The sequence below is a fragment of the Rhinatrema bivittatum genome, chromosome 4, assembly GCF_901001135.1.
Source record: "Rhinatrema bivittatum chromosome 4, aRhiBiv1.1, whole genome shotgun sequence".
Classification (NCBI taxonomy): domain Eukaryota; kingdom Metazoa; phylum Chordata; class Amphibia; order Gymnophiona; family Rhinatrematidae; genus Rhinatrema; species Rhinatrema bivittatum.
In genome coordinates, this window is record NC_042618.1 from 243,737,806 (window position 1) to 243,765,636 (window position 27,831).

Consider the following 27,831-nt stretch of genomic DNA (forward strand, 5'->3'; position numbering starts at 1 on the left):
CGCAATACGGAGGCTCACCTCTAGTGGCAGTAGAGGGATGTTCAGGAGCTTGACAATGTCATCCATGATGAAGCTGCCACTTGCCCCTGTTTCGACAAGGGCAGTGGTGGCGAAGGAGTGAGACTCGACGCCAAGGAGACTGGAAATCGAAGTCGAGGGCCGGGACACTGCCGGGCTCTGGCGTTGCAGTTTCCCGGTCGAACTGGGCAGGACTGCCGAAGATGTCCGGAGGCACCACAGTAAAGGCAGAGACCTTCCTTTCTCCGACGAAGATTCGGTCGAAGACAGTTGCCCATGGTTAACCTGTATGGGTTCTTCAGCAGGAGGTGGTGGTGCCGAGGAAGCCTTGGGTGGAGGACTTCCAGCACATGTTGGGCGTGGAGTAGGAGATCAAGAGGCCTTTACTTCTAGGCACTGTTGTCGGAGTCGGTAGTCGATCCTCCCGGTGAGGGAGATCAGGTCCTCTAGAGCAGTAGTTCTCAACCTTTTTTCTGTCGGGACACACCTGACAGATGGTTCTCACATGCGTGACACACTGACCCATGATCATCACGGGGCTAAATGTAAAAGTACAGTTTGCATCCACGGGAACCCCCCTGACCCACAATAATGGATGTAAAGCAAAATTATGACATTCCCCATACAACTCACCCTACAAAAAAGATATTCTGGTTCTGGTATCATCGCAGTAACAGCAACTCAAACTCCTTCTACTTCCAGGCTCAATAGCCCTACTTATGAAAAGACAGCAGTTTACCATCAATGCATGTCCTCTTGAGAAAACACAACAAATAAGACTGATAAAACACTTACATGCTAGTAAAATATCTCAACTTGGTAACAGACACAGAACCGACCTAACATACTCCCAGGATCTGTAGTAATGCACATAAACTAATCCGCACACAGTTACACCTGTATTATGGAATACACTCAAACAGAAGCAACCCTATCTATGAAAAGGCAACACTACAAATATTAAATCAGGCCCTAAAAACCAATATACCTCTTATTAGGAAAACAGAACTAGCAAGCAGCTATAGATCCCCACACAGAAATAATTGTAAAACTATACTAATAAGCAGAATAAATGTTTCAAAACAGCTATGAACAGAATAACATCCAACAATTAAAAACTCAAAAACTATTAAAAATTCTCCAAACACCAATAAAATATTTCAAAAAAACCAGACATCACATAATATTAAATAATTAAAATGGCAGTCAATCAAGAAAAATAAACTTAAAAAGCCACCTTTACTTACCCCCTCCAGCAGCTCTCCTACTCCTCTTCCATGTAGGCCATAGCACACAGCAGAAGCAGCAGTAGAGGCTAAGCTCTATACTCATGGTCCTCTTCCTTAGTGCCCATGTCTCTCACACACACACCACACCAGTCATGCCCCCATGACCAGTTTCTGTCTCTCACACACCAATCATCTCCCAAACAGTCTTTGACACACACACCAGTCACCTTCCTCAACAGTTTCTCTCATGCCATACACACACACACAGGCTTCCCACTCCTGTGTTCTACTGACATATACGGGCTTCTCACTCTCATAATCACTTTCTCTGTCTCACACACACACACACACTCACCAGTCTCTCACTCCCATGCTTGTTCTCTCCACATGCACAGGCTTCTCATTCCCATAATCACTTTCTTTCTCTCACTGACACACACAAACACACACCAGTCACCTGATCTCTCTCATGCATACACACACACAGGCTTCCCACTCCCATGTTCTCTTTCAGATATACAGGCTTCTCACTCCCATGGTGTGTCTCACACACACCCAGGTTTCTCACTCCCATGCTCACTCTCTTCACATGCACAGGCTTCTCATTCCCATAATCACTTTCTCTCTGTTACACACACAGACACCAGTCTCTCTCTCATTTCCATGATCGCTCTCCACTGCACAGGCTTCTCATTCCCTGAATCACATTCTTTCTCTCACATTCACACACACCAGTCTCTTTCTGTCACACACACAGTCACCTTACCAACCTGTCTCTCTCTCATGCATGCACACACACACAGGCTTCCCACTCCCATGCTCTCTCTTCACCTGCACAGACTTCTCATTCCCATAATCACTTTCTTTCTCTCTCTCTCTCACACACACACACACACACATACACACAAACACACACCAGTCACCTGATCTCTCTCATGCACACACACACACACACAGGCTTCCCACTCCCATGCTCTCTCTCACATAATCAGGCTTCTCACTCCCATGCTTTTTCACACACACCCCCACAACACCAGGCTTCTTACTCCCATGCTTTCTCACATACCCAGATTTCTCACTTCCATGCTTTTTCTCTCTCACACACACACATCAGTCACATCCCTGACTGTCTCACACTCTCGCATACACATCAGTCATCTCCTTGAGCAGTCACTTTCATTGTCTCTCACATATACACACACATCAGCTCTCTGACCAGTTTCTCTCAATCACACACAGGCTCTCAATCAAATACATTCTCTCACACAGAAGCTGGCTGGCTGCTTCTCTCTCTTTCTCTCATTCACTTCCTCCTCCCCTCCCCCCGAAATGGTAGCTGCATCAGCCTCCTCCAGCCCCCGCAGGCCAAGAAAGAAGAATCCCATCGGCCGCGGGAGGCTCAAGCTGCTGTCTCCTTTCCCGATTACCAGCTGTTTCAATTGCTCGGGGGCCAATGCTGCAGCCGCCGCTGCTATTTTTCCATGCGGCATGGCTCTTTCTCCTTCCCGTGCACCGCTCTGTGTATCACTTCCTGTTCCGGGTCAAGGGGGGGGGGGGGCGCGGGAAGAAGAAAGGCCAGCCACGGGTGCCACAGCTTCTTTTAGCACTGCTGCCATTCCCACTGGGCTTGAACGTTCTGATAGCCCGACGGCAACGGCAGCAGGGAAGAAAGAGCAGCGGGAGAGACCGGGAGCCTGCGACACACCAGCCAGTGCTTGGCGACACACTAGTGTGTCGCGACACACCGGTTGAGAATCGCTGCTCTAGAGATGTGGGAGTCTCACGGATTGCGAGTTCATCTTTGAGAGCGCTGGAGAGCCCATCTAGGAAGATGGCTTGCAGACATTCTTCTTGCCACCCGAGTCCAGTAGCCAGAATCCTGAATTCCAACATGTACTCGGAGAGGGTTTTCGACCCCTGACGAAGGTGGAGAAGATTGTTTGGCTACCGCTCCGAAGGTCTGCTTGAAGACAGTGACAAACTCAGACAACTGGGAGAGCATGGGGTCAGAACGTTCCACAATGGAGAAGCCCATGCAAGAGCCTTTCCTTCTAGGCGGGAAAGGATGAAGTTCACTTTCGTGGTCTCCTTCAGGAACAAGGAGGGTTGCAGTGCAAACTGCATGAAACACTGATTGAGGAAGCCTCAACAAAGGCGTGGATCTCCGTTGAATCGAGGAGGTGCTGAGAGTGCCAATGTTGCTCTGGGTAGCATGGAAGCCGACAGACCCACTGGATTTGCCAGAGCTATATCTCGCAACTGGGAATGAAGCTCTTCAACCGAAGAAGCTAATGATTCCAAGGCTCGTCGATGCTCTTCGACAGTTGCGGCCAACCCTGCTATGGCCTGGGAAGTGGGAGACTCCGCCGAGTCCATGGCCTTGGCAACCTGTTGCGCCTGGAGGTGGACCCTTGTCCTGGAGCAGTGTAGGATGGCTCCCTGGTCGGACCCAGGAAGCGCCTGCCACCAGGTGGCGGAGTACAGGAGGAGACAGAGGCTAGCTGGAGCTTCACCACTGAAGCCCACAGTCCCCCAAATGGAGCACTTGGGGACCCGGGCCACTTGGACTTGAGTGGAAGTATAGAGATGTGCCCACCAGGATCAAGGGTGCACGGTCGATGTCTTTACTAGAAGCCTGAGGGATAAAGGAAGGCCAATATAGTGTCTGTGATGTCAAGGCTAGGAGCAGGGCCAGAATCAAGGAGGCGTGGTCAATGATAGCAGAGGTCAAGTTCCAAGGATCAGTCCTAGAGTAGTCAGCCAAAGCAGGGGTCAGGTTCCAGAGGTCAGACATGGTCAAGGAGGCAGGCAAGGTCAGAATCTGGGCAGCAATCACCGTGGTCAAGGAGGCAGGCAAAAGTCAGAATCCAGGCAGCAATCAAGCGTGGTCAAGGAGGCAGGCAAGGGTCAGTACAAGAGGTACTACCTGGGGGAATGCAGGAACAGACAGAAGCTGGAACACGAGGACACTGGGACATGACTGGAACAAGGGATGAGACACGGAGGCAAACTACTATACACACACGGTTTTGCCTGAAGCTGTGCTCAATGGTCTTTGACGCCAAATGGTCTTTGACGCCAAAGCCCTCTTCGCTTATGTCTCCAGCATCACTCAAACCATTCCGCGAGAAATCCCCGGCAACATGGCACAACCCAAAGCGGAAGAACTCGCTCAGTTTTTCCAAGATAAAATCACCAATCTCCTAACACAACTGCCTTCCAATACAGCCGACCTCCAGACATATCAACAACCTGCCCACAAAAACGTCAGCTTAAACACCTTTGAACCCGTCTCTTCCACGGAAATACAAACCATCCTGAGAAGAATGAATCCTTCGTCTCATCCTGCAGACCACATCCCCTCCAAACTACTTCTATCTTTTCCAGACACAATAGCCACCTCATTGAAAAATATCATCAACTGCTCTCTAGCCCAAGGAACCTTCCCAGATGATCTCAAAATGACCTCAATCTCACCGCTCCTAAAGAAACCTAACCTAGACCCGAAGGACCCTAACAATTTCCGCCCCATAGTGAACTCTCAACTCTCAGATTTCATCGAAGACAACAATCTTCTCTTCACCCCACAACACGGCTTCCGAAAAAATCGAGGCACAGAATCCCTCCTCACCTCGCTGACAGACCATATCTTACTGGGCCTCGACAAAGGAAACTCTTTCCTATTGATCTTGTTAGACCTATCCGCAGCGTTCGACACTGTCAACCATGCCATCCTCCTAAACCAGTTGTCGTCCATAGGAATCTGCGGCACTGTCCTATCTTGGTTCAAAACCTTTCTCAATAACAGAGGTTACAAAGTTAAACTCCAAAACAAGGAATCCTCAAGATTTGACTCGGCCATAGGAGTCCCACAAGGTTCTTCATTATCTCCGACTCTATTCAATATTTACCTGCTTCCTCTCTGCCAACTTCTCACTGACCTCAATCTAAAGTACTTCCTATACGCAGATGATATTCAAATCATCATCCCCATCAAAGACTCATACTCTAAAACTCTTGACTACTGGGAATCATGCCACCAAAAAATCAAACAACTACTCAACAGCCTTCACCTCATCTTAAATTCCTCCAAGACAGAAATCCTACTCATCTCTCCTGAGAACAATACACCTAACATTGCTCTTCCTACCAACCTACATACCACACAAGTTAGAGACTTAGGAGTGTTACTGGACAACCGGCTAAACTTCAAGGCACACATCAACAAAACAACCAAAGACTGCTTCTTTAAACTCCAGGTTTTGAAAAGGATAAGACCTCTCTTCCATGCTCAAGACTTCAGAACGATCATCCAGGCAGTCATTTTTTCAAAATTAGACTATTGCAATTCCCTATTGCTAGGTCTGCCTTCTTCCTATTCCAAACCATTACAGATGGTGCAAAATTCAGCAGCCCGACTACTAACAGGCACAAGAAAAAGAGACCACATATCACCCATCCTGAAAGAGCTACATTGGCTACCCGTATACTTCCGTATCATGTACAAAGCCATATGTATCATTTTCAAAACTATACATCAATGCACTTCCCTCGATCTTCAATTCCCTCTCCAAGTATACAACTCGACAAGACCTACCAGAGATGTTTATAGAGGCACACTCCAAGTTCCCCCTGCGAAAACGACTAGACACATTACCCTAAGAGATCGCGCCACCTCCACAGCTGGCTCCCTTCTGTAGAATTCCTTACCCACAGATCTCAGACTTGAACCCTGCCTCCTAACTTTTAGGAAAAGACTTAAGACTTGGTTATTCAAGCAAGCTTTCCCAGACACAATTTAATGACACAATCCAAGGACACAATCCAAGGACTCCTCTAAAACATTCAGCCATTAATCATGCCATTTGCACATAACTTGTAATTTGACTTGTATATCGTTTAACCATTTATTCTTTCCTATTTCTTCCTCTTCACCAAGTTTTGCTACCCTTGTTAATTGTAACTGTACCTTCGGTCACCTCAGTTCTATTTTGATGTATTTAATGCACTCCCGTTTCATGTAAACCAGCAAGATATGTTCTCATGATTGCCGGTATAAAAAAACCTTAAATAAATAAAATAAATAAAAAATGGTAATCCAGCCACTGATGAACATGCGATACTGTATGGAACGGCACGACTCCAGGAGACGGTCAACAGGAGCAAGGTCCAGGGTGAGCAACTGAACAGGACAGCGATGGTCCAAGTAGCATCTATGTTCTTGGAATTCTTGATGAGGGGGCTTGAACCCACAACCTTATGATCAAAGTCTCTTATTGACTCTATGGTGGATCAGAGTCTCTTCAGGCCTTAACCTCTGTACCACAAGTGATGCCTGGTACACTGAGGAAGGCCCGGCAACCGCCGCCGCAGGGCACAGAGGCCTGGAGGAGCTTGCAGCTGCTGCCAGGGAGGCCGACCCGGGACCTGCAATGGAGTTGGAAAGGTGAGCAGGCCGAGCACGGACAGAACACGCAACAATATCTATTTGTGTTCTCCGGATCAATACATCTTAAGTTGTGAATGCCCACATGATGAGAGGAGTGTTAAGTTAAAAAAAGGGGGTAGTATATTACAGTAGTGCACGCCGTAGCATTTATGCGTGTATATGGGCGCGTTTAAAAATACAGTCAGCATGCATAAGCCTGACTTCTTCGCACATCCCCTAATTTCAGCCTGTGCCAGGCTTTTAAAATTCACCTTTAGGTGAAGAATTATATTCAAAGAGGATAGAGTAAGTAGTATTTTCTGAAAGTATTGTACTCATCTAATGACAACAGTTTATAGTAACCAGATGTCTCCATGCTTTCAGGCTGGTTTTTGTTCAGCGCTAGGATTTTTTCCCTTACTTTTTCTGTTTTGGCTTTGGGTCTTACAAGTGAACAATAAGCACACTCCAAAGCCTGTAGTCCTATTTTCTAGGTAGGAAAGTAAAAGAAAAAACCCCCCACAAATCCCAGGGTACAGACAAAGAAGGGTTGGGTGTCACCTAGAAGCAAGAAAGAATAGGTAGTAAGATTAACAAGGAAAAGAAAAGTGGATTTAAACGTAGGTATTATTAATGCATCAGGCTGGAGTTGGATTGCTGAATATGTTAGCAATTCATCAACTCTGTGGAAATCATTTTGAAAAAAATTCAAATAAATTAATACAAATTCCATAGTCTTTTGGAAAGAGAGTTTTAAAAATGATCCTTAAACTCTGTTCCATTTCAAAACAGTGTCTGCCTATTTGTAATTAAGGCTCAAAATGCTAATTTAGTTGAGTATTCATGGGTGGGGTGGGGAGAGAAAAAGAACGTAAAAGAATCTCAGAGTCCCTTCTGCTGTGTTCTCATCTCTACTGTCCCTCTCCTCAGATTCATCCCTTTTTCTTTACAGAAGTTTTTTGGTATAATTATTAACAATAATTATTTGATCAGTTTCTGCTGCTCCTGGACTTGCATTTTTACAAAAAGTACAAATGTGAGTAGCCCAACAAATACAGTCTCAGTAACTGGCTCTGCGAATGTCAAGTGAGTTTAGCAAGCCAACAAGGGAGGGGGGAAAAAGCATCTCTTTTATTTACGGTGAATAATTTTCTAACTAACAGGCCGATACAGTACAGTGCACTCCGTCGGAGCGCACAGTTAGCCGGTATTTGGACACGCGTTTTCGACGCGCTAGCTTTACTCCTTATTCATAAGGGGTAATAGTGCGTCCAAAATGCGCGTCCAACCCCCCCGAACCTAATAGCGCCCGCAACATGCAAATACATGTTGATGGCCCTATTAGGTATTCCCGCGCGATTCAGTAAGTAAAATGTGCAGCCAAGCTGCACATTTTACTTTCAGAAACTAGCACCTACCTAAAGGTAGGCGTTAATTTCTCCGGGCACCGGGAAAGTGCACAGAAAAGCAGTAAAAACTGTTTTTCTGTGCACCCTCCGACTTAATATCATGGCGATATTACGTCGGAGGTCCCGAAAGTTTTAAAAAGTAAATAAATAAATAAATAAATAAATAAATAAATTTGAAATAGGCCCGCGGCTTGAAAACCAGATGCTCAATTTTGCCGGTGTCCGGTTTCCAAACCCGTGGCTGTCAGCGGGCTCGAGAACCGACGCCGGCAAAATTGAGCGCTGGCTGTCAAACCCGCTGACAGCCGCCGCCCCTGTCCGAAAAGAGGCGCTAGGGACGAGCTAGTGTCCCTAGCGCCTCTTTTTACCGCTGGGCCTAATTTAAATACATTTATTTACTGTATCGCGCGCACAGGAGAGTGGCCTGTGCGTACGCCGGGAAAGCGGGCGCTCGCCCGCTCTCCCGCGATTTTTACTGTATCAGCCCGATAGGGAGTAAAATAGTGCTGCTTAATGCTCTTTTTTGTAACTCTAAAGGTAGCAAGGAAAAATCTTCAATTTAACTTTACAAGTAAAGCAAATAAAGCCTTAAACTGAGACATGGCCAAAAGAGAAAATGCATAAAGAAATAGAAATAGCTGTTTATTAGGAAATATGGTTTGGTATTGTACATGGAACATCCAGCAACTCTTCTATTGTCTAATGCGGTATAGGATTTCACATCCATACCCACAGAAACTATAGCATACATGGAATTCTGCCATAAAGAAAATAGATGAAAAGAATCAATAAAAATTAATTAACAAAAAGCATTTATAGCACACTATAAAAAATGAAATTAGATAAGGTTTTGTGTTGGCAAGTTATTATTAGGATTATTAGTTGGAGTTCAACAGATCCTATGTATTGTATTCTATTTTAGGGTTGTCTTAGATTTTGGAAATGGGAGGGGCTAAATAGTTTTACATCTATGTAGTTTAGTGCCCCTCAATGCTACCAGATTAATGGTAGTGGAACATAATGTCCTCTATTTATTTATAAAACAAGTATAGCTTGCCACTGATTGGCAAACATGCCTTAATTCTGCTTTGTGTAACGCTAGTTGGTCACGGGGTCATCCTGCAACCAATAGCACTCACCCTATGATGCAGACTGCTTCCAAAGCAAGAACGCCGCCATGACCACCACCAGCATTCCTGCTCCCCTGGCACCTCCGGCAGAACTCATTCCAGGATGCCTACTTCCGCCGAAGCGGCAAGTACACCGTCCTGATGCCACCAGCAACTCTGCTCCTTGAGCTTCCATAGGCACACAAGTTTGCAGAGCAGTGCCCTTTCTAGTTTCCATGATAGGAAACAGCCTTCTATTGTACTCTGATAACATCACATGGCTGGTATAGAGGTCCCAGCCATATTCCCTTCCTTGTCTCAGCAACAGGTCTTCCTGCTTGCTAGCAGTACGTGTTGCTCCTACGTTCCTGATCCTCCCTTGTTTGCTGATCTTGCCTTGCCAAGCCTGCCCTGCCTCATCCAGATGCTCCAGCCTATCCTGTCTCCATACTGCATCAGTATTGACCTCTGCTAAGGACCCAGACTACTCTCCTGCCTACCGCCTGCCACTAACCTTAGCCTTGAACTTTACCTATGTCTTGCTTGCCACCTATCTCGACCTCCACTTCACTACTGGTAATTCTCTTACAACACTTGTCCTGATCTTGGCCCAGTCCCAGACTCTCTTACCTTAATCAGCTTGTTGGGACCTCGCCTAAATCCTGCTAGTCCCTGGAACTCAAAGGCTCGACCCATGGGGAATGGGGCTGGAATAGGTGAAGCGCCAGTCTTGTCCAAGATCAGGACGTGTTCGCCATCTGTCAGCTTCGGCCTAATAGGTTCGCCTACTTAGTTACGTCACCTACGCCACAGCACAAGGGTCCCCTGTCCTTACAAGTTTGCTGAGTCCATTGACTCAGTGGATTTGTTAGCACTCCAGGCCAAACCTGGTCTATCCCAGCATATCCAGCAGCAAAAAGATGTATGAAATCAAGTAACTGGTCTACTTGAAAGATTAGCAGTGCGGATGGAGATGGTGGAAGCACAGCTATCATCATCATCGGCTCCGGTTCCACTTCCTGTGGCCCAGGGTCCAATCGAGCCTACCCGAGCCCTGCCGCAACTTTATTCACTTCCTCAATACATGGGAGATGCCGAGGAGTGCAAGGGCTTTATAAACCAATGTAAAATGTATTTCGAACTTCAGGTGGCTCCATTTCCCTCTGATCGTACAAAGGTAATATACATAAGGGCAAATTTTCAAAGGGCTGCGAGCGCAAAAATTGGGACTTATGTGTGGGGCTAGGCCCTGCGTGCCACGCGCATATTCAAAAAGGCCCGAGCACGTGCATAACTTTTGATACGCTTACAAATGCCAGGCCCTGAAAAGGAGTGGGCTGGGGGCGGGGAGGGGCAGGGCGGGTCGGAGGCCAGCTGGGACAGCAGCCATTAGCCATTGCCTGGAGAAGCGCTCGCTGGCAGCCGGCAGGCATGCAGAAACTACTTCTGCTCGGGAGGAGCAGAAAGTAGAAAAGTAAAAAATTTTCGGGTAGCCAGTTCCCTCCCAGTCCGCTCCTTAATTGGAACGGACTGGGAGGGAACTGGGGGAGGCCTGATTGCGTCACAGCGCATAATTTACTAAATTCACCCCCCGCGTGCATGGATTTTAAAATCCGGCGCATGTGCACACAGCCAACGGATTTTATAACATACGCGTGCCAGCATGTTATAATATCGGTTTGTCCATGTGCGTGTGCTGGGAACCGCACGCACATGGACGCAGACGCGATCCTTTTAAAATCTACCCCATACGGTCTGTCTTTTGTGGCTCCACCCTTGCTTGGGTTTCTCCACTTTGGGAGCGAGAGTATCTGCTCCTTCAAAATTTAGATCTATTCCTACTGCAGTTTCGGTTGGTGTTTGACAAAACAGGCATGCCACATCTGCAGCTACAAACTGCTGATGATTCGTCAAAGGACTCGCATTGTAGGTGAGAATGTGATGCACTTCCGAATCCTGGCCTTAGAGCTAGGCTGGATAGAAGATAGCCAGATGGCCAGATGGCCATCTTTTGGCAGTGATTGTCTAGGAAAATTAAAGATGAGTTAGTAGGGCATGATATCCCATCCACAATAGAAGGCTTGATTGCCCTAGCCATCAGAATGGATCTCAGGTTCAGGAGTGTGGACAGAAAACCAGAATTCCTTGATGACACGTTTATGTGCTCCTTTTCTCCAGCATTTCTTGGCATCCTTGTCCCATCCAGTGCAAACCACCCTGGCAGAGGTACCTATGCAAATGAATCACTCTAAGATTATCGAGGAGGAAAAAAGTATAGATTTATAAAATCTGCCCCTGTAAGCAGAAACGAACAACAAAACTCAGAATCACTTAAACCAGAAACATTGCTGTGCATCACGATTGCATATATTCAGCAAACAATAGCAACCATGTACTGCACTTCAGGTGTGATTGGATTTGCTTTCTTTGTATGTTTGATCTCTCATTGTCATCATTAGCCACTGAGAACTGTGACATGATTCACAGTGGCTTTTCTGGACAGGGTAATGCTCAGTTGTGGTGTTCATTATTGTGAGTGTGACTTATGGAGGTCATTTCGGTCAAACAATTTTGCAGCCAAAATTGACGCCTGGCTGCTATTACCAAAGCCACTCCTCTAGCCAAGATACGGATCAAATCACAGCCCACATCTGCTAAATAGGTGGCGGCGGGTTCCATAATCTCTGGAATTCATTCTAGAATCATCAGCCACTTGAGAGAGAACCACCAGGACATCAGGACACTATCTGCAATGTCATTGCCACTGTTTCAAATGCATGCTTTTTTTTTTTTTTAATTTGTAATTTATTAGATTTTTAGGTTTCTAAGGTACATTTCACAGAATATTAGAAATAAAAATACAGTTATATATGACTAAATCATGCATTTTACAGAACTTCTGTGATTTTATCCTTACATTAGAGATCATAAGAAACGAGAAAATGGAGAAAGATATAACACAAAGAAGCAGTTTCCAAAAGTAAATCAATATAAGCAATTATGTCAACCCTCACCATTAATCACTGCTATACCAGCTCAATGTAGAGTCTTAGGATTGTGCCTCCAAATATGATCTTAACTGATCAGGTTGATTAAAAATATATTTCATTCCCTGATAAATAATAATACAACGACATGGAAATGTTAATACATATTTAGCCCCTCTTTGTAGGGCAGCTCCTCTCATTGATAGAAATTCCTTTCTTCTAATTTGTGTTTCACGAGAGATATCAGGAAATATTTTTACACTTTGACCATAAAACTGCACTTTCTGGTATCTAAAATATAATTTCAGTAATGTATCTCTTTCTGATAGAAAGGAAAATTGTATAATAAGAGTAGCTCTAGTTTCAATGTTAACTTCAAATGACTTTTCTAAAAGTTCTGATAAATTCACATTTTCCTCTTGATTATCTTGGTTTTGCTTTGGGGAATTTCCCGATTCCTGATATTGTGGTACATAGTATATTCTAGCTATTGCTGGGATTGCTTCATTAGAATACTTCAATACATTTACAAGGTAACTTCTAAATAAATCTATTGGTGATATCAAAGGGATTTTAGGAAAATTTAATATCCTCAAGTTGTTCTTTCTAATTTGATTTTCTAGGATTTCAAATTTATCAAAATGCATCTTCTCAGATCTAATTTAATTTGCTTGTATCTTATCTAAATCATTCACTTTATTTTCCAACAAAGTTACTGAACCATCCAATTTGTCAACCTTAGTCTGTAAGACCACATTCTTATTTAATACATCCTGTAAAGTACTAGCAATATTATTTATAGATCTTTGCATTGAGACTAACATGGTCCCAACTTCTTCAAGGGTGAAGTTTCTTGGTGTAATTATTAGTATCTCAGTCAAAGATCCCACTTGGATTTCACCACTTCCTCCCTCCATTGGAGCCTTCCCAGGTTCCTTATGTTGTATAGAAAAAACACCATTTTGTTCCCTGGAGCCCTGGAAAGGGCTCTCCGAGGAGCAATTTAGACTTTCTGCTCCTCTCTGGTCCCGTAATGGTGTAAAATTCATTTTTTATTTAGGGTCCTCAAAGGAAAAGGCCCCTTCACTCTTCCCGGATGGTGGCTCTGGTGTCGCTGGTGCTCCAGGAGTAAGCGATGTTTCATGAGTCTGGAGGATCATCCCCTGCTCCTGGTTTGATCCTCCTGCGACACTTCCTGGACTTGCTATGGGGGTTTTTGCAAAGCAGTCTGCAATTTTAGGCTGGTTATTAATAGGATTCGGTGTTGAAGACAGTTCTCTCAGCTTTGCCTTCCTCTTTGTATGTGGCATTACAAAGAGGAAAGCTATAACCAACCACTTTATAAATAAACAAGAAAAGAAAAAGGAGAAACGTTACCTAGAACTCCTTATACATTGACATCAATATTTCCTTTATATCTTCTCCAAAATCTCCTGGCTGCGGAACAATCGCTCAAGATTTCTCTCCAAAGCCAATCACGCCAAGCTAAGCCAAGCAAAGCCGTGTGCCCCTTAGGCGCGCGCGGCTTTGGTGGCGTGCCGGCGGCAGCGGTGTGCCGCAAGGGCGCCATTTTTATGGGCGCCTCGCTCGGCTCCGCCCCCTGACGTCCAGGCTTGCAGGAAATTCAAAAAATACAATTTTCACCTCCAGGCATGTCAAGTAAAGTCCGCAGCCCAAATGCATGTTTAAGGATGGCATCAATCCTCCTATCATGCACATCCTCCAAGGTGGCTCCTCCCTCCATGGGGATAGTCGACCACTTAGAGACGGCACAGACAAGAATATCCACTTTTGGAAAACGCAGACGGTCGCTCAAAACTGGATCCAGGGGGTACAGGCCTTCCAATGTCTGGCCCCCTTTGAAATTTGCCTCTGGAGTGTCCCATTCAAGATCCATCAATTTTTGAATGGCTTCCATAACAGGGAAAAAACAAGAGGCTTTACGCAAGGAAACCAAAACGGGATTTTTCTATGGCTCAGACATGGCACTCCCAACATCTTCAAAGTCTGGGAAATCAGGGCCGGCAGTTCATCTCTATGAAAGAATTGCAAAATAGTCCTATATGATGCCAGTCTCGAAGGAATTTCCCCATCTTCCAGAGAGTCAGGATCTGCCTCATCATCAGTGCCAGCCAGATTCCTGCCGGGATTACCCGTAGCTAACCAAGGCGTGCTTCGTCGCTTAAACACAGTACCGGAAGAGGGAGGGGCCACCACCTGAGGATCTGACCTGACAGGATTGGGAGAGGCTAAGGACCGTGCCTGAAGAAAAGATTGCAATCCTTGAAAAAATTCTACCCAAGAAAAGACAGAAGGATCCATTCCAAAATCAGAAGGCACCAGTGCGGGGGCCTACTGAGCTGCCATCCCCTGCGGAGGTACCACTCAAGGGAGTTCCAAGGTCAGGTGTTCCTCTGGACAAGTCCTTAACCAGTCCATCATCAGGCTGGAAAGAACCAGGCTTAGTAAAATCAGAGGAAGATCATTCTCCCTGAGCCTCCAAGCAGCGCTGGTACATGTTAGAAGGTACTCCAGGCTGAGAGAAAGGCGCTTAGGTTTCTTGAACACCAGCGCCATTAGTTTGTCAGTACACTTAACTGGCGACTGAAGATTTGCATCCAGCTGATTGATGCTGAAAAAATTTAAATGCACAAAATTTATGCCGAAAACTAATAGGCTCATTCATCAAAATGCGTTATGGCTTTAACATACGCGATAACAGCATAACGCATGCATTATTTATGTTACTGCATGGTGTGAATTGTGAATGCATATTTTTTGAAGGAGTGGGATTGGGGAGGAGTGTGGGTGGGATTAATGAAAATGAGGGGCAATATTGCATGTTTTAAACACCGGAAATAACTACACTTCTTTTCCTGATGTTAAACTGTGCGATATGCCCAAAACAACCATAACGCAATTTGCGTTAGATTGCAAGGCTTGGGGAGAGGGAGAGAGCATGTAAATGCTTTTGAAAATCAGGCCCTAAGTGCATAAATGGAACTTTTTCATTTAAAGTTTGTTAAATTTCAACACTGGCTATAAGCACCATGTCATTACTTGTGTTAAGCGTTATGGTTGTATCTTCACTTCTGAAAATCAATAAATAAATCTTTCAAAAAAAAAAGTTTGTTAAATTTCTGTAAATCATTACAAGAATTCAAAAGAAAAGATAGGAATGTACAGCCATACCCCCCAAAAAATCACATAACATCTAACAAAGCCATCATACCTAAACTCAAGTCCACATTAAGAAGGGATATAACAAATAGGAAAGCAAAAATAAAGAAAAGATATGAAGGAGAAATGGGTATCAACTATAACATCCAGCAACTCCCACTTGGTAGATACCGTATATACTTCCCCCAGACCAGTTACTGATCCTTATCTAAAAGAAAAGCTTCCAAATGAAGTGAGTCATAAAATACAAATTTGTTATTCTGAAATGAAATAAGCCATTTACACAGGAATCTTAGGAAAAAGGTGCCATCAATGCCTATCATCTTCTGTTTTAATAAAAGGAAATCTTTCCTTCTTGCTTGTGTCTCACAAGGTAAAATAGCAAGCATGCATACTTGACATTTTCAAAAGCATAAGTTCTATTTTAACCCATCTCGGTCACCCGCAAAATAACTGACGTCACAAAAGTTTGTAAGCAACATGAGCAAGTCACAAAGTTGCATATTTCAACCCTGTAACATTATTAGAATCATGGTTTTTCTAGACAAGGCACAGTTGGGCACTTTCCTTTAAAAAACATAATGTGGCATGCTGTATGTCTACTTTGTTTGGGTTGGGGATTTTTTTGTCTAAGGAGCAAAAATATTAGACTTAGTAGGGTGATGCTCTAATTTTATTATAATTACTGTGTGAGGGTTAGATGGCAAGTACTATGAAAGGATCTTCAATATTAGCCTTACTCATTTCACAAAATCTTTCAAGAGTCTATTCACCATAAACCACAAGCACAAAGAAAGATAAGTATGACAGGTGCCATGCTTACTGAGAAGAAATGGTGCTGGTTGACCAAGGATTCATTGTCTAGCTAGCACTACTGTCTACAGTATGTTAATTAAAAAAAATAATGGATATGTTGTAACAGTGGTCTTTTGTTTAGAGACTCTAACAAACCAAGCCTTCTAACCTCTTTCCTAACTCAAGATCTGTTGCATTCTCATCTTTAAAAGTCTGCTTTTCTTCAGGGTAAATGAGCCTGATGTCAGTAGGAATGTGCACATATTGTGTGTTTCAGACAAAGCAGATTTACACTTACTCTTAATTGACACTAACTAAATTAAAATAAAAAGTGGAAACGCGATAAAAATTGATGTTGATGGATTCCATTGGATTGAATCCAGGAAATGCCTGAGGGTTTAAAAGGAGTCAGCAGGCAGGCTTCGCGGGATGAGAATGAACTATTAATGTAAAACCAGTCTAGTCTCGGCCATGGAAAATTGGTTTTGTTTTGGTTTGTTTTGAAAACAGAGAGAATGCAATAAAATCACATTTAAAAATCAACACAGTATGCAGAACTTTTGATAAAAAATAACTTAATAAAGACAACCTAGATTATGGCCTATATGCTATTAACCCCTCACCAGAAAGTTCAAAGCAGCTTTCTACAAATAATGACAAAAGTACTAAAAAAAAAAAAAAAGTATAAGTTAACCTTCACCACCTGTCATGAAAACAAAACTATTAATTACAACCAAAACCATTAACCACTGTTTGGCAGCTATTCAGGCCCCATAAATCAACATTGATGCAATTCTGGGGTCCTTTTGTACCCTAACCCAAATATCCAATTAATAGAACAAAGTAATTCTGGAAAAACATGATTTTGTTCCAATAATAAACCAATCAACAGCAGGCAAAAATTTATACAAATTATAGCAATAATCAAAACACAAGAAACTTTACTCAAACAACAAATTAAACAAAATAATTTAAGAAAATAGTCATCTACAGTAAAATAAATAAAAAAGTAAAACATATAGAAAAACCATCTTAAAATTCTTGTATAATCAAAGTATAATCATGTAATTCAGTAAACAATAATGTTTTCAAAAATCACCAAATCATCATAAAATGCTAACAGATATCAATTCTAGTGGCAGAACATTCCACCAGAATGGTGCCAATCCTGTAAGTTTTCTCTCTTGTTTTGGCTTTTTACCAAAATTAACTGATAGTGCTATCAATCTAGTATCTTCACGTGATCATAATACCCTAAAACAGACATCTGCAACCTTTCAAAGAAGAGCCATTTTTTTATTTTTACCAAAATATTTTGAGAGGCACATCATGCACACAAATACATTATATGTGTATTTATATGGAGGGTAATTTTCAAAGCCATTTACATGCTGTAAATTTTGCAGGTCTTTGCATGCAAAAAGTATGCACATAATTCAATTTCATTTGCACTTTTGTTCATGTAAAACAAGAGGCATTCTGGGTGGATGGAGTCTGGATTTATGGGAATGCTTTTGAATTTTAAAAGTATGCAATACACATGTACAAGTTACACCATGCCAGGAGCAGATGCACTTCTATGCAGGGGAATTTGTGCATTTACTTTCAGAGAATTTTCAAAGCAAAACTAAGCAATTACTTTCACTTTGAAAATTTGTGGAATGTCTGCAAGTAAAAAGTACACACAGAATTTTCTGAAAATTTCTCTCCTGAGGACAATTTTCAAAGCCAATTCTGCAAGTAAAAATGTTTATCCTGTGGAAATGGGCTTTTTGAAAATTGCATACCTTCAATGAGGATAAAAGTATACATGCTGTGCCAATGTACATACTTAAACCCACATAATGCAGAAGTGTTCCCAAGGTTTGGATTATGTCGGAGGAGGCAACAACATGTAGTTTGGCACAGAAAAAGTACGAGCAAATTTCTGCTGGTACTTTATCCCATGGCAATAATAAAAACAAAACTACATGCATAGGTTTGCTTTATTGGTGCAGCCCTGTAAGTCAAAACGACCTGTGGTATTTACACCACTGTGGGGAGTTTATTGCCCCCATGATGTAAATACACAAACCTTAGAAGATATATAATTTATTACAAACTAATTGTTTGTAGACGGCCACCGACAGCGGACCTCTCTCCGGCGCACGCTGTTAAGGAGGCGCGAGGGGCGCGCAATTGACCCTAGTGCCTCCTCGACAGTGCGAGCCCTAATTTAAATATTGCATCGCGTCCCCAGGAGAGGTGCCTGGGGGCACGCTAGGAAAGCGGGTGCTGAACACACAGCGCCCCCAAGAGTGCAGGCAACATGTTCCACATTGACTTATTTACTATAAATCTGTCTGATATTCTGGAGACATCTGATAAAGATTTAGCCAAATCTTCTACTATGATAGTAACATTTGCCTTGGACCCAGATAGAGACTGGTTATTATTTAAACATCGTAGTGAACTCTTTCTCAAGTTTCAGATTAGTATTTTTCCAGATGTAGCAAAGATCACTCAAAGGAGGAGGAAACAGTTTCTGTCAAAAAGACCTAGGGTTTTGCAAGTTGGAGCTACGCTTTTTCTTAAGTTTCTGTGTAAATGTTTAGTTAACTACCAAAATCTTTCATGTATTTTTTTTAACCCAGTCAATTAACACTGTTTCTAAGTGATAAAATTGTAGCTATAGGCTCCGGTAATGTTATAAATTAATTTTTCTCCTAGAGAAAGCCTTATTATAGATTGTATGGTCACTGTACTTTTTTTTCTTCTTTTTGCTTTTCCTAAGATTGTGATAATGGGTCGGTCATTGATGACTTGAAATAGTGGAAACAAATTCTTTTTGTTTTGTATTTTTCATGATGTATTTCTGCAGAGCTTTCAAAAATATCTGTTCAAGATATTAATAAAGAAATTGCTATGTAAGAAGAGGAGGAGGTGAGCAGTATTACTTATTTATTTTATATTCCACCTTTCAGGTGTTGCGCTGAGGATGGAAGGGAGTGCTAAGGGGTGCTCCCCAGCGCAGGACAATTAGTGTTACCCTTGTGGCGAGACATACCTCATCTGGGACGAAGCAAAACCAAGCCCTGCCAACCTGCATGCCTCAGTGAGGCGAACAATGCAATGTTGGTCTCTGAATGTTCCTCTGAATTTTCCCAGCCCTTTCGGACCGCCGCTGGGTAACAGCAGAGGCGGCAGGCCGAACATGGCATAGGTGGATGAGGACTGGAACATGGATGCTGATGGTGACAGGGTTCAGACATTGAAGGATGAGATGAAGACTCAGACGTTGAAGGATAAGACGAAGACTCAGGTTCAGATGGACTCAGGTTCAGACGAGAAGAAACAAGCTAAAACCAGGATAAAAACTCGAGATGGAGAAGACTCCGGGTAGACTCTAACATCCTCAGCTGGAGAGAACTACAGTGGCCAGACCGGCCCTCAGGCTAGCCACTGGAGCTTACCGCCGGGGGCTAGGCATAGCCGGAGTCCAGAGCATCAGAGGAGAGAAGGGACGAGCCTCCAAGGCAAGGATCCAGAACATCAAGACGAACTCCTCAGACACTCAACAAAGGGCAGCCGAGGCAAGCAGGCAAGACATCTGAAGACTCCGATCCCTGGAGATAACAAAAGGGTCAAGAATATCTTCGGCTCCACTCAAAGGAAAGGACCCACCAGCGCCCTACACACCTCAATGGGGGTTGCTGTTTAGTCCACTTGGATACATATAGTCGCGGACCACTGGGCCACAGCACACCCTACCAACCCAGCCGGGCTGGTCACAGACCACGCTAGGATGGATCATGGCATAGCCTTGGACAACTAGACGAGATGAACATCAGGACAAGAAGACTTGGACCATGGAACATCAGGAGACGGAGCGAAGAAGACATCAGGAACAGACGGACATCAGCAAGGACCAGAAGAGGAGACAACGATGAGGGATCCCATGAAGAAGACAGGAAGCCAAGCAGAGCGAAGAATACAGGGAAGTCCACGAGAAGACCAGCTCCAGGAAGGAACTTGCTTCTTGCGAAGGTGAGGAAGGACTGACCTGAGGAGCCTTTTGTAGGCTGAAGAGGCAGATCCAGGAACTGAAGTCATCCAGGGCCACTCCCTCACTGGCCCTTTAAAGCTGGTGAGGGTGCGCGGCCCCGCGCCTAAGAAGCAGGAAGAAGACTGCAGCACCACGGACAGCGGCCCTGCTGATGCTGAAGAGAGGAGGATCCGGAGCAGGCCTCGACCTGGCCCGATGGGGAGCGGCAGCGTCCTGCTGCTGGAAGAAAGCAGAGAAGAACAGCTCCTGCCACGGGAAGGCCTGCACAAGCGGCTCCTGCCGCGAGACCATGTGGATGGCCTTCGGGCCGTGAAGAGGAGTAGGCCAAAGTCTACGGCTCCCTGCCACGGTGAATAGGAAGCAGGGAGTGGCTCTTACCGCGAAAAATAGGCCTCAGGCCTGCCGGAAGACCATGTGGGTGGCGGCTCCTACCACAGTGAAGAACCTCGGCATGGCTCCTGCCACGCCGGCATGATAGCAGCCTCCTACCACTGCAGGGAACCCCGGCATGGTTCCTGCCTTGCCGGTAAGATGATGTCAGGGGTCGGGCCTGCAAGAGGTAAGAGCCTGCTTGCGGGATCGCAACATCAGGCACTTCAATATCAGAGATACTCCTGCTAGTAGAAGATAATGGTCTTCTCGTCTGCTAGCGTTAGGACGGAAGGGGCAACTAAGAGCTGCATGTGGGTCAGGAGCCTCAGGCTGCAGAACCTTGTCCTTTCCCTACTGGGAAATTTTCTTTCTTCAAAACTTCAGGCCACAACCTACCAGCGCTCCAAAAAAAAAAATATATATAATAGGCAGCCAATGAAAGGAGATCAGCATCAGAGTAGTTTAATCCCAGTATCTAACCCCAGTCAAAATCCTTGCTGCTGCATTCTGACCTATCTGAAGCCTACTAAGCAACCTCTTTAGGAGCCAATTATAAATTGCATTACAATAATCTAGACGATTCAGACCAACATATGAATCAATGTCCTTAAGTCATCAAGCCAGAGAAAAGAACAAAGTTGTTTGACTATATGTATCCAAGTGGACTAAACAGCAACTACAGTTTTTTATTCAAGTTCAGTGTTAGAATTAGCTAGCAAATGAGTCTGTCCGGCAGGCTGCAAGTAAAGTAATAGGAGTCCTAGTGGAAACGCATGTGCTCCCATAACCAGAAACTAGAAGGCTAGCTGTTCAGGCAATGGCTTCTCTGTTATTGGTAGCTATTTGGATGATTACAAAGCTTTGTGGATAGACATGGGAAGAGAAGGGTTCTGGCTGTGAAGTAAATGGGAAATCTTGTATGCTCATCTGCCTAAGAAGGCAGAGAGTAAATGAGGAAAATGATAAAAAATTGTCCTGGATAAGGAGAGATCTTATATAAGTTGTCATGCTCCATGGCCAGCAAGTTTGGATATATTCTAGCATTGTGAACAGGAATAACTGAACAGACTGGATGGGTTAATTGGTCTTTTTATGCAGTCAACTATTAGATTAGTATGTTAAAGCAGATGTAGCCCCCTTTCTAATACTTATCACGACAAGATTACACTTCTAGAAGCAGTCCCAGAGGAGGTCCCTCATGCCACTGCAGCATTCTATTCAGCACCCCCTCTGATGCCAGACTTTTGTGCCACCATCAACCCCTAAATTTAGGAAGATCTGGGAGGTTGGCACCACAGGGGGAGACTTCCCATGCTTGTGGGATCAAGAGGGGCAAACCTTCTACCTCAATTTATCTATTTGATTTCTATTTGTTGCACCAGGAGCTCAACAAAGCTCTGCTTCTCAATGAGAAGCAGCTCACACTAAAGCTTGAGGCTCTTACTAGCTGGTGCCTTCCTTAGGGCTTGCTTCCTTCTTCCAGGCATGAGACTGAGGAACCCTAGGGAATATCCAACCACAGCTGAAGCAGTTGTGCTATCACAGTTGGGCATAGGGATAGCACACAAACGGCTGAATTTTAAATCAGCCTCGAGCGTAAAAAATGGGGGTTACGCGCGTGGCCGGGCCTTGCGTACCCTGCGCACATTTTTAAAGGGGCCCGGCCCCGCACATAACCCCCGTTACGTGCAGAAATGCCGAGCCTAGAGAAAGGGGTGGTCCGGGGGCAGGGCTGGAGGCGGCCAGTACAGCAGCCATTTGCTACTGTGTGGGGGAAGCGTGCGCCGGCGCACACAAGTTGCTTCTGCTCCAACAGAGCAGTAAGCAACAAAACAAAAAAGAAGGAAAAGTAAGAGAAAGGGTTTAGGGGGTGGGGTGGAGAGGAAAGGGGAAGAGGGAGGAAGTATGGGTAGGGGGTCAGGGAAGTTCCCTCCCAGTCCGCTCTTTAAATGGACTAGGAGGGAGGCTCGATTGCATCGCCAGCATTAACTTATAAAATTGCCCCCCCCCCCCCACACTCGCACCGCCCGCACATGGGATTTCGGAGCACGCGTGTTATAAAATCGGCACATCCATGTGTGTGCGCCGGGAATCGCACGCTCATGGATGCGCGCGTGAACCTTTTAAAACCTACCCCAAAGTGAATATCCGTGATGGATATCCAGCACCACAGATGCAGGCCTGAAAACTGCTTGCCGCAAGCTTCTTGGCCATGGTCTTCTCCGTGCCCTTCGACATCTTAAATTCTCAATCTTGTCCCTTTTTTTTCAGAATTTTAAATATTTGTTTGAGGAGTTGCCCATGCAGTTACAAAAAACTTTTGAAGAAAGGAAGAACACAGAAGCACTAGGCCCCAAAAAGTAGAAAAATTCTAAGTGAAAGACTGGAACATGTGGTAGCTTGGACAAAGAATGGGCGGCTCACAAAGCAGTGTGCATGCATAGCAGATCCTTTGCATGTTCAATAAAGTCTTTACTGAGCTCTGAGAGCTGGGTTTGAGTCAGTGCTGGATGACGTCACACTCCTGTGTAATAGCTAATTCATGCTTGCTTGTCCATGGAGAATATCATAATGCCTCTGTATCGATATATGGTACAACCTCACCTTGAGTCTTTTGTACAGTTCTGGTTGCCTCATCTTAAAAAAGCATAGTGGAACTAGGAAAGGTTCAGAGAAAGGCAACAAAAATGATAAAGTCGATGGAATGTTTCCCTAATGAAGTAAGGTGAAACAGATTAGGGCTTTTCAGCTTAGAAAAGAGATGAGTGGAAGGGATATGACAGAAGTTTATAAAATCGTGAATGGGGTGGAACAGGTTAATAGGTGAGGTAATTTATTCTTTAAAATAATACTAAACCAAGGATATGGTCCTCAAAATTAATGGCCAGCAGATTTAAAACAAATCATACAAAGTATTTTTTTCACTCATCACACAATCTAGCTGTAAAATCTGTTGCTAGAGGATGTGGTCAAGGTGACTAGAATAGAGGGGTTTAAAAGAGGTTTGGATAATTTCCTGGAGGAAAGGTCCATAAACAATTATTAGCCAGGTAGACTATGGAAAGTAATCATTTATCCCTGGGCGTGAACAAGTAATAAATCTACTTTTTGAGACATGCCAGATTTTTGTGACCTGAACTGGCCACTGTTAGAGACAGAATGCTGAGTTTGATGGACCTTGGACTGACCCAGCATGACACTCTTTATGTTCTTATGTTCCATACCCTCAATCTCTCTATCTTGCAGCATTTCTTCCATTTTTTAAGCACCACAAATCAGAGTGAAAAATAACTAAAAATGAGCACTCACCATCCAGAAAAGCATTCCAGTGGCAAATTCTGAATAGTGTTCTATGGTAGATAATACACTGAAGATTAAACAGATCAGCACTAGAAGAAATCTGAAACAGAACAGAAATAATCAGTGGTAAATAAAATATTGTTTATTAATCTAGGCTGTTAATTTTTCTTTCAGTTTTGTCTTTAACCTTACATCAACTACCAATTTTTTTTCTACAGAATTCGGTATCAGTCGGGTCACTGTTTTTTCACTTTTTCAGATAATGCAGACAGGCTGCATGTCTCAATTTATGAAAAGTATTATGGTTGCCATATTAGTCCACTTGAATATGTAGGAATAAAGGTCAACAAACAAGTAGTAGGTGCCACCTTATTATTGGACAAAGTCAATACATCTTTGATTCGAGAATTACGTTCCCTTCAAATCCCTGCCCTGCCGCACACCACCCCCTTTTTTTTTCTAAGCTGAAATGGCATATGCAGAGATACCCTAAAGCCTAGATGATTTTGTACTATTTAACATAGTGCAACTGTACTGTTTCCTCACTGACCTGCTGAAGGAAGCATAGATCTTGAAAACTAGTCACATATGTATTATATTAGTCCAATAAAAAGGTATCACATAGAGCCTTGAACAGCATCAGACTTCCAAGAAGGCTAAGACAACCTGCATAAAGTGATCACGGTTAAACACAAATATTAATGAGCATAGGGAGGTCAGATGTATTGAACAACCACATCCCTGATTTTGGTGACTGTATGGTTTATTACAAAACTAATCATACCTGGGACCTCTCCAGATTTCACTCGGACAGTCTAGGAACTTTCGTAAATTGACAGGTTCCTGGGAAAACATCAGAAGGGTCCAGGCAGGGGCATTATTAGATTAGTAGCACTGTTCTTACTGCGCCAGCCCCTCCACTTCATGATGCATGCAAAAACAGGAGGGAAGGGACTAGAAGGGGAGCAGAGCAACTATTTTCTGCTCTGCTACATTTACTCCATGTGAAGGAGTGGCCCTAAACCCCCTACTTAACCTATGCAGGATCAGGCATCTAGCTTGTCCACCTTAAATGCCAAAGAGAGAGAGAGAGCGCGCTCTGTGTGTATCTGGGAGAGATTCTACTGAGTTAGATTGCTGGAGGTAAGCAAATCATATTGTGAAGTGAATGATGTTATAATAGAGCTGTAATCTTTAAGAAGAAAGAGGCTGGACTCATTGAGGCTTGTGTCTCCAGCTTAAAGTTTACTTGGCTATCCAACACTCCAGTCTCACCTCTTCCTTCATTTCCTTGCCGTTATTGTGACAACAAGCCACATGTGAGGGAGGGGGAGGAGGTCAGGGGCTGGAGAAGGGAACAGAGCAATTGTTTTCTGCTCTGCTCTGTCTGCTACAGTCTCGCTCACCCCTCCCCATTATCCCTGGGTCAACAGGCAGTGTGTGAGAAGAAAGAATGGGAGGGGCTGGAGCAGACACAGCAGCTCTCTGTGATTCCAGTACTATGGAAGGCCGAGTGGGAAAGGAGGAAGGAGATGCCACCTATTGCAGAAGTCATTGAATTGTAATTTATTTGGGCAGGCCAACTGCTAGGGTCAGATCTGGAGACAGTGCTAGGGTTGGGGACGAAAGAAAAAGCATGCCTGAGGAGAGGAGTGAGTGAACGTGTATGTGTGTGACAGAGTAGATTAGCGGGGATGATGGGAAGAGAGAAATTTGATTTGCCAACCTCCACCTGCTAATCAATACTCATTCCACAAATCAAAGGCTTCCAGATATGGTAAGACGACATGGAAGTGGACCTGAATTTTGGCTTAAATACTGGTCTTGAAAGAATCAAAGAGAGCAATGGTGGGAAAAGGGATTGAAAGGTTGGACGGAAAACACGGGGGCAAGGGGAACTAGTGTTGGTTTTCATATGGGAATTTGTATGCACTTCTATCAGGCATAGTAGAAACCAAGAGGTCAATATGGAAAGCTATCCAGGTAAGTCACAGGGGTTATTCAGTGGCATGGATATGCCGCTGAATATCCGCATAGAAATCACTACTTAGCCAGTAAGTAGTACGTATCCTGCTATCTAGCACTAAACACGCTTTGAATATGCCAGCCCAAGAATCTAATTTGGGCAGACTAGATGGGCTATCATTTAAGTTACTATCAGGTCTATCCAGTACCGAGCGGTAGGAAGAGCTGCGTTAGTGCCTACAGCACCCGCGGTTGCCGCACGCACAGTGCAGCTCACCTACCGCTCGATCCTGAACACTAATTTTATTTAAATGTAAACTGCGTCCGAAAAGCCTTAGGCCCGCGCAACCCATTTTACTGGATAGAGCGCCTATACAGTATCCTGGGTGCGCGGGCCTAAGGCTTCACGCCACGCTGGTATCTGTCATTTCAAATGTCATTTGAAATGACAGATACCAGGAAGCGAAAAAACCAAAAGCAAAAAGTAAGTCGCTTCGCCGCTTCACTCTTCCCTCCTCCCGGAGCAGGGCGCGAAAAGCAGCCTTGCTCCGGGAGGAGGGAAGCGGCGAAACGACTTACTTCTTGCTTTTGGTTTTTTTGCTTCGCCGCTGTCAGTGTCTTCCCTTCCTCTTGGAGCAGGGCGCGAAAAGCAGCCTTGCTCTGGGAGGAGGGGAGAATAGACACTGACAGCAGCGAAGCGAAAAAAAACCAAAAGCAATTTTGGTATTTTTTTCAAAAAGCTAAAAGTAAGTTGCTTCGCCGCTATCAGTGTCCCCCCTCCTCCCGGAGCAAGGCTGCTTTTCGCGCCCTGCTCCGGGAGGAGGGGAGAAGAGATGACAGCGGCGAAGCAAAAAAAAAAAAGCGAAAAAACCAAAAAGGGGACCCGACCCGACTTACTTTTGCAGCCGTCCGGCATCGTTGCTCCCCCGCCTCGTCCGGCATCGTTGCTCCCCTGCCTCGTCTGGGAAGATGGCTGCCAGCACGGGGGAAAGCGGCCCCTGTGCATTCAATTGGCTGCCGTGACGCTTCGGGAGCAGGGGAGAGGACTGGGGCTGCCACGGAGACCGGCACCCACGATCGCGGCCGGGGCAGGTGAGCGGGGGCTGGGGGAAAGCTTGCCATCTACCCTTACCCCTGCCTCTACCGCAGGGGTCAGGGTAGGCGGTAAGTTTGCAGGTTAAACGCGCGACAAAACGGCAGGGAAAACTAGCGATAGTCGGGGCGCGGGTTACGGGATGCTAGGGAATAGCTAATTCGCTCGTTTGCATGCAATATCGAGCTAATTCGCTCGTTTGCATGCAATATACATGCCGCGGGCGGAAGGGGTTGCCCGGGGAATTTAGGACGCGGTAAGAGTAGGTTAAAGGGGATTCGGGATCGCAGGAAGGGCTAACGCGGCCGGAACGTGAGTAAAAAGCGGCTTAGGAGCAGGGTAAACGCGGCCGCACTTTACAGGATAGGCCTGTATGTAGCTTGTTTATTGATCCTTATGTCTTAATACTCAATTTATGCATAATTCTTTTTAGAACCCCTCAGTTTTCTTGAAGTACATATCAAAGGTCACCATCTTAGACCACAGGCCTGTAATAGGACAACAACCAATCTATGACAGTAACTTTGAAACTGGCACAAGGGTGCACATTTGCAAGCAAATGTCAGCCCGCACCCAAGGATGCAGCCATTTTATAACAGTCTGGCCACAAAATGTGGGCACGTGCATGTGCATGCAAATCCCGCTTCTACCGCACAAGTCAGGGGATTTTAAAAGTGGTGCGCGCCGATGCCATTGCCAGTTAAACCAGTTTGGCCCCAGTTTGCCCAGTTAAGGGGTAGATCCAAATCCATAAAGTTTAATAGCTTTCATTCCCCCCCCCCACACACACACAGATCTGCCTATTTTTTTTTATTGTATAACTTACACCTCCTCCATAGCAGAAGTAAACTTATGTGAGCCAAACTTATTCGCGTAGCCCCTAATTAACACGTGTGCCAGG

At 44.6% G+C, this 27,831-nt stretch overlaps 1 protein-coding gene across 4 annotated transcripts in view; it reads right to left on the reverse strand.

Annotated features, from left to right (window-relative positions):
- The window catches only part of LOC115090621 (potassium voltage-gated channel subfamily KQT member 1-like), a 408,883-nt gene that overhangs the window by 294,065 nt on the left and 86,987 nt on the right, over nt 1–27,831 (reverse strand). For all 4 annotated transcript variants that reach the window (XM_029599979.1, XM_029599980.1, XM_029599981.1 and 1 more), the window contains exon 3: nt 23,882–23,972. In XM_029599979.1, coding sequence (XP_029455839.1) covers nt 23,882–23,972 — 91 coding nt within the window. The remainder of the gene's footprint in view (nt 1–23,881; nt 23,973–27,831) is intronic.